This window comes from Peromyscus maniculatus, chromosome 19 (genome assembly GCF_049852395.1).
Source record: "Peromyscus maniculatus bairdii isolate BWxNUB_F1_BW_parent chromosome 19, HU_Pman_BW_mat_3.1, whole genome shotgun sequence".
Taxonomy (NCBI): domain Eukaryota; kingdom Metazoa; phylum Chordata; class Mammalia; order Rodentia; family Cricetidae; genus Peromyscus; species Peromyscus maniculatus.
Genome location: NC_134870.1, coordinates 49,181,488 through 49,199,204, shown reverse-complemented (window position 1 = coordinate 49,199,204; position 17,717 = coordinate 49,181,488). Strand labels below are relative to the sequence as shown.

At 41.1% G+C, this 17,717-nt stretch overlaps 1 protein-coding gene across 1 annotated transcript in view; it reads left to right on the top strand.

Moving 5' to 3' along the window:
- Fbn2 (fibrillin 2) overlaps positions 1-17,717 on the top strand; it is a 214,223-nt gene that overhangs the window by 40,033 nt on the left and 156,473 nt on the right. The window contains exon 6 of the mRNA XM_076555290.1: positions 14,966-15,163. Within this exon, the coding sequence (XP_076411405.1) occupies positions 14,966-15,163 (198 nt within the window). The remainder of the gene's footprint in view (positions 1-14,965; positions 15,164-17,717) is intronic.

Sequence of the window (17,717 nt, the reverse complement as noted above, 5' to 3'; positions counted from 1 at the left end):
CATATATGTTAATTATTGATTGGATTCAGTCCTGAAAAATAAGATTGGCTCAAGACAACTCTGTTCTTACGAAGGTGGACTTCAGTATCAGACTTAGGACTTCAAAAGCACGGCATGCCGGGGTTCAGGAAATGGCTCCATGGATCAGAGTGCTCTCTGCGTAGTCACCAGGACCTGAGTTTGATCCCTCAGCACCCCCACAAAAAGACATGTATAGTTAGTTAGTCCGCGGTGCATGTAGCCCCAGGGTTGTGGAAGGCTGAGACAGGAGGATGATTGTGGCCTGCTGGCTGCTAGCCAAGCTGCAGGTTCAGTGAAAGACTCCATATGAAAGGGATATGATGTAGAGGATACAGCAGGACAGGGTGTGTGCACAGATGCATGCAACCCCAGACACATATGTGCAAATACACCACATGTACATACAACACACACATGCGCACACACACACACACACATTTCTCTCTCTGTCTCTCTCTCTCTCTCTGTCTTTCTCTCTCTCTCTCTCTCCAAGAATGAAAATGGCTTCTGATCATTTTTTCCTCCTCTCTGTCCTTTATGAGTAAGACTTGATCGATATAATAATTTGTATTTTCTTTTCATTCCTAACTTTTCTTCCTTACTAGAAATAGTGAATGTTACCCATGCACAGGGCACCTAAGCGCCTTCTGGTACTGCCAAAGTATTAGATCTTAAAGCCAGGACTCCACACACACTAGTCAAGTATGCTGCCCATTGATACATAACTCCAGCCTGTGTCATTACTAGCCTTTACATTTTGGAAGTGCTGAGTTGTTTTTTGTTTGTTTGTTTGTTTTCTCAAAATATTTCAGCTTTTATTGTGGCCCTTTTAGGATTTGTGCTTAGAAGTAAGTGACACTTCATTGCCATGTGTTCAAATATGGAATATTATTAGTGAGCTTAATAATTACAATACAGTTTCAAAAGTCCTTAGTTATCCATGATGTTACTGAGAGAGAAAATGTTGTTAAAAACAAATATACTCTAAAATGAACGCATACAAGATTGTGAAAGCTGTAATTCTGTGGAAATCTGAAACAGCATCAACAAAACCAGGAGAAATGGGCTTCTCCATTGAACAGTCTCAACCCTGCCCCTGCCCTTGCCCATTCATCCTCAGCAGTGTGTTAGATAGCCCAGTCAGTCACCAGCCTCCACTGCAGATACTGTGAAAAATGTTATGTCCCCACATTTGAGTCAGATACCACTGCAAGATTGAAATGCAATCATGGAGCCTCTTCTGCCAGCCAGACTTGTCTACTCTATAAATATTATGATTTTGAGAAGTATTACTACATACTTAAATTTTTCCAGACATTTTTACTTAAAATGTTGAGGCATTGATTCATATAAAATATTAAGATTTTCTGATCACCCCCAATGCAGTCTATTTTTCAGAGCCTGGAACACTATTTGGCATTCAAAGTCATTATATTTTATGTGCTCACAGACTTACCTGCCCTAAGTATTTCATTAAGGTTTTCACATAGACTTAGTGGGAATTCAGGATTTAGAAATGGGCAGATGCTAAGTTTTCCAGTGTCTATTAAGAGAGTGCATTTGGGTCAGGTGGTGGTGACGCACGCCTTTAATCCCAGCACTTGGGAGGCAGAGGTAGGCAGATCTCTGTGAGTTCCAGGCCAGCCTGGGCCACAGAGTGAGTTCCAAGAAAGGCACCAAAACTACACAGAGAAACCCTGTCTTGAGGGAAAAAACAAACAAACAACAAAACAACAAAAAACAAACAAACAAACAAACAAACAAAAAAGAATGCTTTTGGATGGGCAGCGTCTTCCAGGTTGAAACATCAGCCAACCTTCGGTGGTTTACAAGATCATCTCTTATTTTTGGCTAGAGTCCGTTGCCTCTGTGCCTCCTTGAATACTTTCTTTCACAAAGTCCTTTTCCTCCTGTCAACCTCAAGCCAGTGCATCCCACCAGATCCTTGGTTCTTATCTTTGGAAAGCTCATGTCTGTGTCATCCAGACAAATCAGTGTGCTGGAGACAGAGAAGTGTCTGTGAAGGATTCCAGCAGGTGCAAAGGCCTCTGCAAGGGTTAAGCCTCTTTAAATGGCCTAATGATGGCTAAGACCCTTTGAGCATCCCAACATTGCGGGAGATGTGGGGAAGATTAAAATTTGGAACTCCACTGGAGAATACAGCTAGTGTGGCTGTGCTTAAACTTCTAATCAAAACCCAGACACAAGGGCAGAGAATGGCTGCTACTTGTAAACGCCACCCCCTAACTTCAAAAATTAGAAACGGAAAAAAAAATTATAAAGTTTCAAAGTTATCACTAACATTTTAAACTTTAAAAATTTCCATTGTCTGTAAGTCGACACATGTTTCAGTTTGAGTTCTCAGTTGACAAAAAAAAAAAAAAATCTTCCAGAGATAAGAATTTAGCCTCTGTAATTAAAGATAGCAAGAGGAATATTGTGTAAGGGTGATGACCATGTCACAGGACAGGACGAGAGTGGAGACTGGGTGCCGAGGAAGGGAGGCAGGAAACCCACCCAGGTCCTTCCTCTGCACCTTGCTGGCTTCATTGTCCTCTTGTGCGAGAAAAATATGCCAGTGTGTGGCTTTGGATGATTCTCCCACCAAGAGTCTCACCGTGGAAATCTCTCCCAGTTGAAAAGCAGCTTTGGACCTAAGACAAGTCAGATGTATCCACACAGCTCAGGATTTATTTTGAGTGTGAGCTTTGGGAGATGTAGGAATCCTTGAAATGTAGGTTGCAAAAAGTGTTAGGGACAGTTCAGTGGACCTTTAGCTGTTCAATTTTTAGCTCCAGTTTGGTTAGAGCTCTTTTTATGTGTAGCGTTTGATTTTGCTCCTAAAAGGTATGATCATTTAAGGAAATCCACCTTATAGGTCTTGATATTTTCTGTCTGTATAGGAAACAAAGTTGTCTGCAGTTACTGGAGAATTGGGATAGTATTCTAAATCACTGGAAGGAAAATAGACAAAAGCCTTACATACCAAAAATGAAAACATGGTGTGTGTGATTATAAGTTCAAAGATTTTTTCCAATAATAAATTGATGTTGTTTACTAAGTAAGGGGAGAAGATGGTAAATGGTTGATTGATAAGAAAGATAATAGATGGTAGGTGATGGATAAATGATAGATGATTGATAGGTGGTGGATAAATGATACATAATTGATAAATGATACATGATTGACAGAAAATGGATGCACAGATACATAGATGATATACAATACACAGATAGGTAATATATAGATTGATAGGTAAATAGATACTACAGTTTAATAAGAATCATACTTTTCTCAATATTGAGGACAGCTAAAAGTACACCTATGAGCAATCTAAACCCCGAATAGACGTTTTAAAAATTGATTGAGTATGAGATGTTTTTGTATCTCTGAATGTTAGCGACATTTGGAAACATGGATACCCAACTAGATTTTCTTCCATGTGCATCACTAGGTGGGGCGGCCTCTCACAAGAGAGACCAGAGAAGCTGCAGGGAGATAATCTGAGCAGATAACCTCCGGGATAATCAGAACCCCCTGGCTGTGTCCTGTCCAGGTTAGAGCAGCACTGTTGGGAGCAAGACTGGGTGAGAGCCAGGAGCCAAAAGTGCTCTCTTCGGCAGACCATGGACACCGACAGATGCTATGTCTTTATGTTTGCCCATTGTACTTTTTGGTGAGGTTAAAAGAAAAAATGGGGGAAGGTTCTTTTTCCTTGCAAAACATTTCTATGGATCTGGTATTTCTCTCTGCAAAGTAATTTATTCCTGGTTTCCCAGTATTAGTTTTCAGGCTGTGAATCCTGGCTTTGATTCTAAAGTGAACTTTGGGGAAGGGAGAATTTGAAGAGTGGAGAGACCCACTCTGAAAGGAGGTATATTGTTTCTTGGGAGGACCCTGCTATCTATAGAAGTGGTTTCTTACAGCTTTCCTAAACAAGAACACTTTATCCATATGTAATTAGGAGGCTCAAAGCCACGGTAAGGTTTGCATAGACTTTTCTTCACCTTACAACGTCACTGCTGTGGCGTGAAAAAGCTAAAGAGGGAAATGGTTTGCAAATCAGAGTGGCCTGAGATGTTACATTCTTAGTGGCCATAGCCGTAAGAACCTAGGAGCCTGGTAGTGTGTATTTATTGCAAGTTGGGCACCGGGTCCAGCATGAAGGTTTGTCCTCACATGCACACATCCACAGCTTCTGTTCTGTGCAAGCTCTCCTGTTATAAGGGGTTAATTTTACAAATAGAGTAATGGAGGGAAATGAACTCATTTAAGATCACAGGCAGGTTGTTGCTGAAAGCTTGGGTTCTAGAACTGCCAGACAGGCCCTCCCCCATTCCCAGGCATTGTGCTTGGTGCTCCTATACAGAGGGGCAGAATGCAGTACCTTGCTTATTGGGGTTAAGGAGAAGCAATTAAACTGCTTGAAAATCTCAATACCCTTTGCATTGCTTGCAAAATCTTGTAGAGAAATGTATGAATTATATTTTAGGCCTTAGATGTGAGCTTTAGTAGATAGAAGAACAACACAAGGAAAACAGAAGAGCCTTGGTACTGTGGCCATTTACAAACACTCTCAGCACCGTTAGCAATTTGGGCAGTAGTGTGGGATCCGCTGCAGAGAGCTTGGGTATCACAGCATGGCACAGATTCTGACATTCCCCGGGATATTTATGAGGACCATGATGTCATCTGGATGAAAGCCAGTCACACAAAAGGTATCCTTTCACTAAATCTATTTCGGGCAGCCACATTTGAGGATATGACAGGGGCTTACATGGTGAGAAGGTTAGATAAGTGTTTGCCAAAATATATTTCACCCCACACTGGTCTTCAGGAATGCTTCTATATAAAACTTTTTTATGAGCAAATAAATTTTGAAGACTGCCTACTATAGCCCTCTCTTACCAGTTAATATGCGCATGAGTACATTAAGCACTCCTGAAGGTTGTGGGATCATATCTACAGAGAAAGGAGCCAGTTTTCTTGAATTCTAATATATATTCTGATGCTTGACTACAGAATCCTTTTCTGAGAAACCATTTCTAATGTTTTGTGTAACTGATATGCCACTGACCACACGCTGAGAAATGCTGAATTACGCTCTACCCTGAATCTCAGCCAGGTGTATTTGGTCATGAAAATCAAGAATCAGGTCAGAGACAGGCTTGACACCTCAGAGTCATTGCTTGTAGGAGTCCAAGTACCATTTAATGGTGGAGACAGAGGAGGCTGAGCCAGGAGGACCAGGCTCTCATTTTTAAATCTTCCTGACAAGACTAGTTACTCAAACTTTGCAGACTTCAGTTCTTCATCTGTTGATCTGTAATCAAACCTCGTTGTTTCTAGGGTGTTCCATATCTAAAAAGTTACAGAAAGTGATTAGAATTTAAGTCATCTGTTACAAGTGCTTAAAAATGTTTTGTATGTTCCATCTAGGAGGGGCTGAAAGTTTGGGTTTATCCATATTAAAAACTGGGGTTAAACTGAGGCTTTACTGAGCAGTTCAGTGTTATCTTCTGTAGACAGCATGTCTGGCTCCTTGGGCACTGGGTTAGCCATTTCTGTCATCCACTCAGCATCATCACCACAACCTCTTTCAGCACTGAACTAGCACTTCCTTAACTCTGCCCATGCAGAGAAGATCAGCAGAGCTGCCGCTGATAAGGACATGAGTGGCCTGTGCTGTAACGCCGTAACTAAGAAGGATGCGATACTAACAGCGGCTGCGAAACAACTATATCCGGGCAGTGGCTGAGAGGTCTTAGACATGGTGGCTCCTGGGACACAAATCAAAGGACCCAGTGAAGCATTGAGCAAACCAAGCTAATTTGCTGACAGAAAAAAGACCCTTACAGTCTTAAAATATGGGATGGAATAGATGGGCACAAAAATGCATTTAACTCAAAGCAAAGGCTCTTGATCAAGTGCAGAACAAACTCTTGCCATGATAGTCGAAGATGCTGAGAAATGGAAGAGAGAGTGTGAGAACTGAGAATATGGATTTGGGGGTGGGGACAGGGCTCAGCCAACATAAAGTACTCACTGTGCGCAAGCGTGGGGACCTAAGTTGGATTGGCAACACCTGTAGGAAAAAGCCTGACATGGAGGCAGGTGGCTGTACTGCCAGAGCTGAGGAGGCAGAGGCAGGAGGATTCCTCGGTAGCCAGTCTACTAGAATCAGAGTCCCTGGTTCAGCGGGAGACGGTCTCAAAAGGTGATGTGGAGATTGACTGAGAAAAATACCCAACACTGACTTCTGGTCTCCACATGCATGCACAGATATGAACATGTACACATAAAATCTTGAAAACGGGAGCAGAGATTTTATGTGAGATACCATTGCTCATTCAAAATCTGCTTCACTTTAGCACCAACTGTGGCGCTTTGGGCAATTTTGCTTAACCTGTGTAAATCTACTGTGACCATCAGTAAAAGAGCTATTTGTGCCCTGAACAGGAGTATTCACAGTGGTGCACCCATGCTCTGCACATACTTCATGGTTGGCACATGTGCGTTCTTTGTCCTTTGTTCACATGTCCCTGGTTTCTCCTACCCACACAATAAAAAAAAAAAAAAAAAAAAAAAAAAAAAAAAAAAAAAAACATTATTACAGAGCTGCTAGAGTCCAAAGCTCTTCATTAGAGAGCTTTTTGATGCTGATCGACAGGTAAGGTCTGAATGTTGCCACATTTCATTGCATTTTTAACCTGAATCTATGTGTCTTCAGACACACCCCCAGTATAGAGCCATTGTACCAAGCGCTGTTTTAATTTCCATTTCTCTGTGGTCTAGGGAGATAACCACAGAAGCATATGTAGATAGAACATTCTGGGATGATGTAAATTCTTGTGCTTTCCAGTTTGGTAGCCACTAACCACCGTGTGGCCTCTGAGCCCTTGACATGTGGCGAGTGTGACTGAAGAACTGAATGTTTGTTTTATGTCACTTGTATTTTAAGCTGAAATTGAGGAAGCCACATGTGGCTACTGGCTGCCACTTTCAGCCACAGAGCTGTGCGTGCTGGCAAACCACGGTGCTGTGTGATTTTAGAGCTAGTGCCCTTTGTTCCTCTAAAATGATCAATTTCATGTCATAGACCTCTAGTTGGAAAAACAATCATCCCTTTTAAAACAGCACAGAAAGCTCCTTTCTTGGGTGGCCCTCAGCTCCTTTACCCAAAACTCTACAAAAGGGCAGTGACAGCTTTCAGTTTCATAGACTGTTACAGACGTGACGTTTAGTAGAAAGCTCCGGAATCTATTGGTGTCATTCTAATAATTGTGTGATTGTAAGCAAAGATTTATCATAAATTAACAAATTTATCATAATAAATTAATAAATAAATCTATTATGTTTTCTCTTTACATAACACAGAATTATATATCTACCTATGAAAGCAAGAGTTTGTTTTTCCTTTTTTTTCCTTAGTTGCTTTGTCTATTTTTGAAAAGCTCTTGTGTTTCCAGAAGATTTTGCTGCTTCTTTGTATTTCATTGTATCTTTTAGTATATGAATCTTGTCTCAATTTAATTTTAATTTTTAACCTCATATTATGATCCTAAGCCAGCCAATGCTGTGTGTGTGTGTGTGTGTGTGTGTGTGTGTGTGTGTGTGTGTATGCATGTGTGACTTAAAGCGTGTGTGGACTTGGAACCAGAAACACTTTATCTTTTAAAAAGTTACATTTTGTTTCAATTAAAATATAATTATATCCAATTGAATTGAATTGAATATATATATTCAATTAAAATATAATTATATCCCTTCTTCCCTTCCCTTTCCTCCTTCCAAACCCTCCAGTGTCTTCTGCCCCATTCCCTCTCAAATTAACGGGGTTTTTCCTTTGATTACTACTGTAACATTTATATATATATGAATATATATAAACACACCCTGCTAAGTCCATTTTTGTTGCTTGCGTGTATGATATCAGGGCTGACCATTTTTTACTGGGTAGTCATTTAGGGGGCTTATTCTTGGGAGACACTAATTGTCCTTCATTGTTGCCTGTAGTTCTTCTTTGTCTAGAGGTGAGATTTCCCACTTACACATCAGCATGTCTATTGATTTGTTCATGTCTCGTGTAGGTAGTCAGGTTGTTGCAATATCACGAGTGTGTGTCTTCATTATCATTTCCCACAGCAGTCTTCTTGGTCCTCTGGCTCTCATGCCTCCATCCCCCCACACACACTACCTTCTGCATACTCTCTAGTCTTTAGGTGCCAGAGCTGTGTTATAAATGTATCTCTAGGAGCTGGGATCCCCATGATCCAATCCATTGACTTTTGCATTATGACCAGTAGTGATTTTCTGCTATAAAGAGAAGCTTCTTTGGTGAAGGTTGAGAACTACAGTTATCTGTGGGTCTAATAAGTATTGAGAACACAGTTAGGAACTGTGCTGGTTTAGGAAAGTGGCTATAGTAGATTGTCCACCGAGATCCATCACCTCACTAGCACTGGGTAGTTGGATGACTTTCTAGCACCAGGCATGATTTCCTTCACCACACTGAAGGGGCCTTCAGTCCAATTAGATAGTTGTTGGTTACCACCAAGATGTGAGTGCCACTATTGCTGTGTTGGTAATTCTTGTGGTTCATAGATATCACAGCAGTATAGGACTGTGATTTGCTCTCCTCCTTTGGCATCTTGCATAGTATTTTCCGGTCCAGTGAAATCTAGTTCTCAGTGAGGAGGCTGTCAGATCAGAAGTACTGTGTCTGAAGTGTATGGTATCTTCAGCCTCTGAGAGGCCATCAGGGACAGCAGCAATAGCTTATATTGTTTGGAGAATCATGTGGACCATCTTAACCAACAACTTAAGGAAAGCTTCTCATACCTGGTACTTTTTTTTTTTTTAGATAATCTATGGCTTTCATAGGGAATATTGTCATGCTAGGTTGCATAATTTCATTTAAGGTGTGTGTGTGTGTGTGTGTGTGTGTGTGTGTGTGTGGCAGAGACAGAGACAGACAGAGACAGAGAGAGACAGAGAGAGGGGGAGAGAGAGACAGAGACAGAGAGACAGACAGAGGGAGAGAGAGTATACACACATACACATACACACACACACACACACACACACACACACACACACACACACACACATATATATAGTGTAATTTTAGGGACATACAAAATAATATGATTCCTTGATGCTATATCAAACATCCTTAGTGTTGTTTCTTCTTCATCTTCCCATCCCTCTACTTGTTTTTTTCCCATTTTCCCCCTTCACACCACCTATCTGCTTTATTTTTGAAGACCTGGTCTCTCACTGAACCTGGTGCTCACTGATTGGCTACACTGGCGGGCTAACAAACTCTAGGTTCCTATAGTTTGTGTCCCCACCTTCACCAGGGTTACAGATCTACCGATGTGTGCAACCACACCAGTTTTTTATGTGAGCGCTGCAGACCAGACCTCGGGTACTTGGACCTGTCCATCAGGCACTTTACCACCTCAGCCTTCTCCCCAGCCCGTCATCTAACGTTGATTTCCCGGGACTTTTTTAATTGATTAATTTTGTTATTTGATAATTTCATAAACACACTTCTGATTATTCTCCCCCTTCCGGCCTTTCTTATCTCCCTCCTATCTCTCTCAAAATGAACCCCTCCCCTACAAGTCCCAGACTCACAACTTTTGGTTTGGTTTCATGACCCCATTTAGTTTAATCAGAGCCGTCTGTGTGACTGTTGGGTTGGAACTACCTGAGCTTGATGGGGGTGGGGGGCCACTAGTGAGTACATGACTGAGGGAGTTACATGCACTGTCCCTCAATCTGTAGGTAAAACTATAGTTCAGCAGTAAGGGTTAGTGCCTTCTGAATCCCTCCTCCATCCATGCCTTAATGTCGGTGGCACCACCTTATATGGACCGAGTGCAAGCATCCCTAGCTCTGTCTTTGCTAGAAGATGTTGTTGCACAGATTTTTGTTTTCTTTGTTTTCTAACTTGCATTCTTTCTGCCATGTCCCCTATTGGGCAATGCTCTCTGAGCCTTAGTGAGGATGGAATAGATTGCTTTGTTAGGGTAGAGCATTTATTATCCTTTACTTACACAGAAGAACTTGTGCAACCAGGAATCTCTGTTCATCACTATTCAGTGGTCTGAATAAACCTGAGAGTGGCATTTATCTGGGGGTAAGCATACATAGTTACAGGGCAGCCTGATGCTATATCAATGTAGATAAACATCAGTATTCAGTTCCCCCTTAAGGCTTATGATCTCCCTCACCATGGGGTTTTGTCCAGGTTTCTAGTACAAGGTCTGTTTTTCCTTCTGTAGAGTGGGTCTCAAATCCAATTGGAAAGCAAATGATTATCCCCATAACCATAGTGCCCTTTAAGGCATACCTTACTTATTTAGTTGATTGGTCATGGTGTTCACAGAAAAGTGAGACCATTGGTACCTCTTCTCCCTCAGTAGGTCTACATAGCCTCTTCTGGCACAATGAAAGCTACCTGGGAGGGAGGAAGCTTCCAGCTCAGTCCTGGTCATCTTCTGCGTATCACACATCCAGGATGTGTAGTGTCTTCAGTACTAGGTCTCCTCATCTACCTCTGATGGGTAACCAAAAGGAATAGCAAGAACGTGTATTTTTTTGGAGCCCCTGAGACTTCCTTGATCAACAACTCAGAGGTATCCCCACCTGTGGCATTGGAGTTTAATAAACCACAGCTTCTGTGGACAGCTTTTTCAGGTTATTCAAGGTAGCTCCCATCAAACTCCTTTTTTAAAAAACATAAATTTTATTTTTAAATACGGTTACAAGATACTAGGTAATCATGTGACTCTTTCATACCCACTTCGCCTTGGTTAATCTTCTTCCTCATCTCCTCTGTCGTGATACATGCTTATATTTCTACATCTTAGCCATCCTCCATCATGTTCTAGAGTGCTTTGCCTTACTTATCTAAGGATAATTCTCATATACAGACTCGGGCTTCACACTTAATTTAGCCTATGATGTCATTGATTTATATGAGTTGTCCTGAAAATGCAAATTGGTAGTGACGGGGCTTGGAGAGCAGTTGTCTGGGATTGGGCTGGTAATAGACAGAAGGAATGTTGCAGAAGTAACAGAAATGTTCCAGAACTGGATTGTGATAATAGTTGTGCATTTCTATAAATGTACCGCAAATCATTTAATTGTATATTTCAGACAGATAATTTTATGACATGTAATATATACCTTAATTAAGTTGTCTGTGGAGGAAAGAAATTCAGGGAGTTGCCAAATTTTTTTATGAGCTTGCTAATTGTCCTAATGTTCAAAAGCATGAAATAAAGAGCCCGGGAGGTGGTTCAGCCATTAAAGATGTTTGCTTCTCCAAGCTGAAAGACTGCTGGCCTGAGTTTGATCTCTGGAACACAGATAAAGTAGGGAGGAGACAGTTGACTCCTCAAAGATTTCTTCTCACCTCCACAGGTGAGCCGTGGCACACACGCCTCTCCCCTCACGCATCATGCAGTTGCACACATGCAATAAGAAAAAAATAAGATGATACATTTAAATAGTAAATAAATGAAATGGCCTAAAACAAGTTCTCAAACAGTAGTATTTCACTGAGATATTAGAAAATAAAAATAGCAATATTTATATTTCACAGACTAATTTTTTTTAAAAAAATTTATTGGTCATACCTCAAGGAAGAAGTTACCAGTTTCCCATCCATTGGCCCCATCACAACAAAGTTGATGAAACATGTCTATACTTTGCTCCCATCCTTGACTCCTAATGCTTACTGGGGTGTACAGTAATATTTTGCTACAGTGAAACTTTCATAAAGAGAATACATGATCGACAAGCAAGGTATTTATCAGATTCTTGCTCATAGCCAATGTACAAGTAGAATTTAGGGACAGCATACTTTAATCTGACCAAGAATTTAAATTCTTTTCCCATATGCAACATCCTTCTTGCTTTGGCTATTGACAGTTGCTACATGTAGAGCTAAAAATGCAAATGTAAACTTTACAGCTATTTAAGTGAGAGAGAAAAATGTCATAGTAAGTAAGCTGTTGCATATTTGGTGCAGAAGACAGTGTAAAGAATAGGAGAGAGATAGACGAAATCTATTGTTAGAAGGGAGCTTAAGGTTGCCTGCATCAGTACATTCCACCAAAAAGATCATTTACAAAGACACATAGCTGCTGTGTCCACTGAGAATATGCTCAGAGGCCAGCATTTTAAGAAGGTGCTGTGGTGAGATAAAGGGATGAGTTTTCTGTGTCCAGTTGGTTTGCTTGAGGAGGATGGGTTAGAGGAAGGCCCAGAAATTGTTTTTTTTTTTTTTTTTTTGTTGTTGTTGTTGTTGTTGGTTTTTTGAGACAGGGTTTCTCTGTGTAGCTTTGGAGCCTGTCCTGGATCTCCCTCTGTAGACCAGGCTGGCCTCGAACTCACAGAGATCCACCTGCCTCTGCCTCCCAAGTGCTGGGATTAAAGGCGTGTGCCACCACCGCCCGGCTGGGATCTAAAAATCTTAAAGTATTTGAAGATAAGTATTTATGCATGTATCTCAAGAACTCATAATTTTAATGTCTTTTGGTAAAAAATGGAGTTTTCCAACTTGTTCAGAACTTGATATAATTGAAAACTTGCAAACCCAATATTTAAAATGGCAAAATGTGGGTTTTATGAAGATTTTTTTAAAGTTATGACCTGGAAAATGCTTATTCATAAGATTGGTATAGCTTTCCATATACATAAAAGATTTTTCTTCAAGATTCAGCTGCAGCCAGTACATCTGCTCTTCTTAAGAGGGAATTAGGGCTGGAGAGATGGCTCAGAGGTTAAGAACACTGGCTGCTCTTCCAGAGGTCCTGAGTTCAATTCCCAGCAACCACGTGGTGGCTCACAACCATCTGTAATGAGATCTGGATACCCTCTTCTGGCATGCAGGCAAACATGCTGTATACACAATAAATAAATAAATCTTAAAAAAAAAAAAAGAGGGAATTAAAATAAGCTACTTTTGTGGAAGTTAAGCTGAGAACTTTAAGAACTTGTGCCAAAATACCCGCTCTAGATTTTGTTTCATTCCATTGAATTTACTTATCTTTATATTAGTTCTCTAAGTGCACTGAACTTTTAAAATACCCACTTCTTTAGTTCAAGGAAGCCTCCTTTTTCCTTAAACACCGTTTCATGCAGTTTTAAGTTTTGTTTGACTCTGTGCAGTCTTTATATGCTATCCTACATCCTACATGTCATTCCACATGTCAGATTGTTATCCAAGGTTGACTTCCACAGTAGCAGTTTTTCATAAGAATCATATCACGAATCTTTGTAACAAAAGCCTGAGAGTCAGCTTTTATTCCCAAGAGGTGGCCAACGATGAGCTGCAGTCTTTCTGGAAAGAAATGTTTTTGTATCTGTTCTTACTTCCAGGGCTAATGGGAGCCATTATACCAGTTGGTCATTAGGAAACTAACTTCTCTTCCATTTCTTTTTTTTAAATTAGCATAACATTATTTATCTATTAATTTATTTATTGAGGGTTTTTTTTATTCATTTTACATATCAATCACAGATTCCCCCTCTCCTCCCTCCTCTCCTGCCTACCCCACCCCCACCCACTCCCCAGTCCCTCCTCCAACAAGGCAAGGTCTCCCATGGGGAGTCAGCAGAGCTTGGTACATTCAGTAGAGGCAGGTCCAAACCCCTCCACTTGCATCAAGGCTGTGCAAGGTGTCCCACCATAGGACACCTTTTTAGGTGTCCCTCCAAAAAGCCAGCTCATGTACGAGGGACGGATCCTGATACTACTGCCAGGGGGCCTCTTAAGCTTCTACACCAGTAACACTCAATGGCTCTTATTGGTAGTTCCATTCTGTCTACAAGAATGTTTACTGGCTACCCAGAATGTTTATTGAATTAGATTTACAGCCTGTAGAAAGTAGACTAGAAACACCCAGAGCCAGCCTTTGAGTTGCTTACAGCCTGGTCCAGCCCTCAAGCTTTGAGATGCCTGTGGATCTCTTGAACCTTTTGTTAAATAGACTGAGTCTGGGTCAACGGGCCTAAGGGTGGGATATAAAGTTGACACCAAGATAGCTGGAACCTGAACCTTACACTTGGAGGTGTAAGAGTCCTGACCTCATAGGAAGGTCTTAAGGGTGCTTGTGAATCATGCAATTGCCATGCATTTACTCAGATTGGTCATCATCTATAGCAGCATAAGATAACAGTCATCTGATAAAGAGCAATGAGAACCCAACATTACCTTGCCTGTAAAGAATTCATGACCTCAGGGCTTTCTTAGCATTTCTAAGCTAAGCTACAAAGTGATAGAGAGATAGATGTCAGTTTATTCGACCTAACCATGCATTGTTTAGACTGCCCCAATATATTTTTGATAAGCAAAACGCATCTTCATCTGGTTACTTTGGCTTTCTAAACTCTTGACCACTTAGTCTGAAAAGAAACTCCTCAGAGAATAAGAAGGAGTAATCATTAATGACAATGCCTTCAGGGCCCATGTGAGGCTTTTGAATACATACTAATGGTTAGGATTAAAGTGGGAGGGTCCTAGGAGGAAAAACTCTTCATCTTATCATGCCATGTGACATATTGGGTTTTGCACAGCTAGAACTTCCAGTTTTGTTTTGTTTTATTCAAGAAAAGCCTGAAATACAAGTTTCTTGTGAAATTTCCCATTTTTGCAATGTTGACTACCAATTGAAATTCTTTAAAATCATCTAAGCCAAGGAAGCACATCTGGGTGCCATGAGCCATCGGATGGCAATGCCCAGTGCAGAATCCGCTGTGGTCTCTGAATACATGTCTCATGATTGGAAAATTATAAATTTTCAATGAAACTCACAGCTCTTCTTTCTTTAGATGCTTTGCTCAGAAGGAAGTTTCTGTGATTGGTAGCGGGGTCTTAGACTAGCTCGTGATCATTAAAGCTGTCTTTCCTTCCATCTCATTCTAGACTACAGGACAGGCCCGTGTTTCACACAAGTCAATAATCAGATGTGCCAGGGGCAGCTGACGGGCATCGTCTGCACGAAGACACTGTGCTGTGCCACCATTGGACGAGCCTGGGGTCATCCCTGTGAGATGTGTCCAGCCCAGCCTCAGCCCTGCCGCCGGGGCTTCATTCCCAACATCCGCACAGGAGCCTGTCAAGGTGAGTCAGCCGTGTTTACCACCACAAGTATCACCTCTTTGATAGGAGTCGGGAAACCTGAAACTGTGTGTGGGAACCTTGACAACAGTACCCATTGCCATGGTGGACCCTGCTCAGAAATCTGATTAGAGATAGTTTATATTTATAATTTATATTTTAGTCACCCAATGGAAAGTTTCCGTTCTTAACATTAATAGAGAAGATGAAAAATAAAATAACTTTTGTTTTGTTTTGTTTTGTTTTTTTCCGAGACAGGGTTTCTCTGTGTAGTTTTGGTGCCTGTCCTGGGTCTCACTCTGTAGAGCAGGCTGGCCTTAAACTCACAGAGATCTGCCTGCCTCTGCCTCCCAAGTTCTGGGATTAAAGACATGAGCCACTGCCGCCCAGCATAAAATAACTTTTAAAAACTACTTCTTTTTTTTTTTTTTTTTTTTTTTTTTTTTTTTTTTTTTTTTTTTTTGGTTTTTCGAGACAGGGTTTCTCTGTGTAGCTTTGCGCCTTTCCTGGGACTCACTTGGTAGCCCAGGCTGGCCTCGAACTCACAGAGATCCGCCTGGCTCTGCCTCCCGAGTGCTGGGATTAAAGACGTGCGCCACCACCGCCCGGCTTAAAAACTACTTCTTAAAATCTGCAATACAATGAGAGAGTAAGCTGCTGTGTCTTTATTCTGATGGCACAGTCTTTTGTACCTACCTTGCACTACACACACAGTTCTCCTGGAGGAAGTGATTTCTTCTCTCCTGATCGTTCATGATGTCTTTCTCTCCAGGTAATATCCAGGGACTCCCACACCTCATAAGTGGCGCTGGTACATGTGTCAAGCGCAGATCTGAGGCCAGAGGCTCCTACAGCCACGGAGTCCAACCCAAGTACCTAGAATGGTCCTGTACTTACTAGTTAGTTCCACTCCTTTTTAGCCAACAGAGACCTTGCCATCATTAGCTACTTCTCTGATGTCATAGGTACTAAATCCATTTTTAAAACTTAGAAATACTCTCTCTAGTAAGTTGTTGAATGGGTGTAGAGATGGCTTTTGTATTATTGATAGAAATGGTGTTGCTTCTATTTGAGACACGGGAGTTAGACGTACTTATTATAAGGAAATCATGTACAAGGTTAGAGCTGAAAGTTCAGGCTAAAATCAGTGAGCATGTCAGAAGTGAAGATGCCTTCAGCTCCACTGAGCAAATGCCAGAGTTTCATAAGCAGACCGGTGTCCTCCTCTATGTCATAATTACAACTGAGAAAGCACATGCAACCTTAGCTCACTGCACAATAAACTGTGAGCAATTTGGTAAATTAAAAAACAAACAGTAGCCTCCAAAGATTTTTGCCAGTTTTGTAGTGTTGTTATTAAAGGGTGTGGGCATAGCACCTCTAAATTGAAAAAATCCAAATTCTGAAAGGCTCCCCAAACAAGAACATTTTGAACGCTGACACGATGCCGTGAGGGGAAAAGCTCCACTGTGACCTCACATGGGAAGCTGCTGTCAAAATACACAGAATCGAAGCCTGTCGAAATGGCTCAACAGTCAAAAGTATTTGCTGCTCTTGCAGAAGAAACTAATTTGGTTCCATAAATTTACATAGGGAGGCTCATCGTTGCCTGTATCTTGAGCTCCAGGCATCCAATGCACTCTCTAGTGTCCAGAGGTACCTGCACTCATCTGGAAGGCACACAGAAGCACACATATACGAACAAAGAAAGAAATAAATCTTTTTTAAAATGCACAAAATTGTTAAAATATTGAGTAAAATTATCACAAAGCTCTGTGTTCAAGCATGGGAAGTGGAAATGAACTTTGTGTTTAGAGTTGTGTCCCATCCCCAAGGTATCCTGTGTGTGCTGATACTCCAAATTCTAAAAACAACCGTAGCAGTTCAGTTAAGGCAACCTGTGATTATACTGGTGTTAATGAATCACAGATTAATCACTGTGTCATAGTGATTTTCAAAACAGAGCTACAGGGACACAGAGGGGATAGCAGTACAACTCCCCAGAGTAGAAAGTTGAGTATTTACCAATAATGAAAACCATGTCAGTTGTGGACTTACAAGGCTTTTTAGTAACTATTACGGGTAAGACCTCAAGGATGAAAGCTGTGTTAAGTGCTGATCTTAATATTCTTTATTACAAATAGGAAACTTCTCTATGTTTCTTATGAACACTCATTAGCCCGAGTGTTTCCTCTGTGTGTAGATGTACTGTAATTCACTCTTGATAGTATTTACTATTCTCTAGAGACTTCCAAAATTGGTGTACATAGAACACCATAGGCATAGATAACTACTGAAAATAAGATAATCCATTACATAGATATTATATAATAATGCCCCCCCTTTCTTTTATTCTGCATCACCTTTCAACTTCTAAGACACTTTGTCCCGGGCTTGATTCCCTGCCTGTAGAATATAATCTGCGCAAGGGCAGAAATCATTTAATTCACTAGTGAGCTTGGGGAGGTGGGGAGGAATCTAGGACGGTGCCTGGTGTGAGTGTACATACAGCAAAGGCAGGAAACACTCTTTGAGCCAAGAAATGGTTACAGGATTT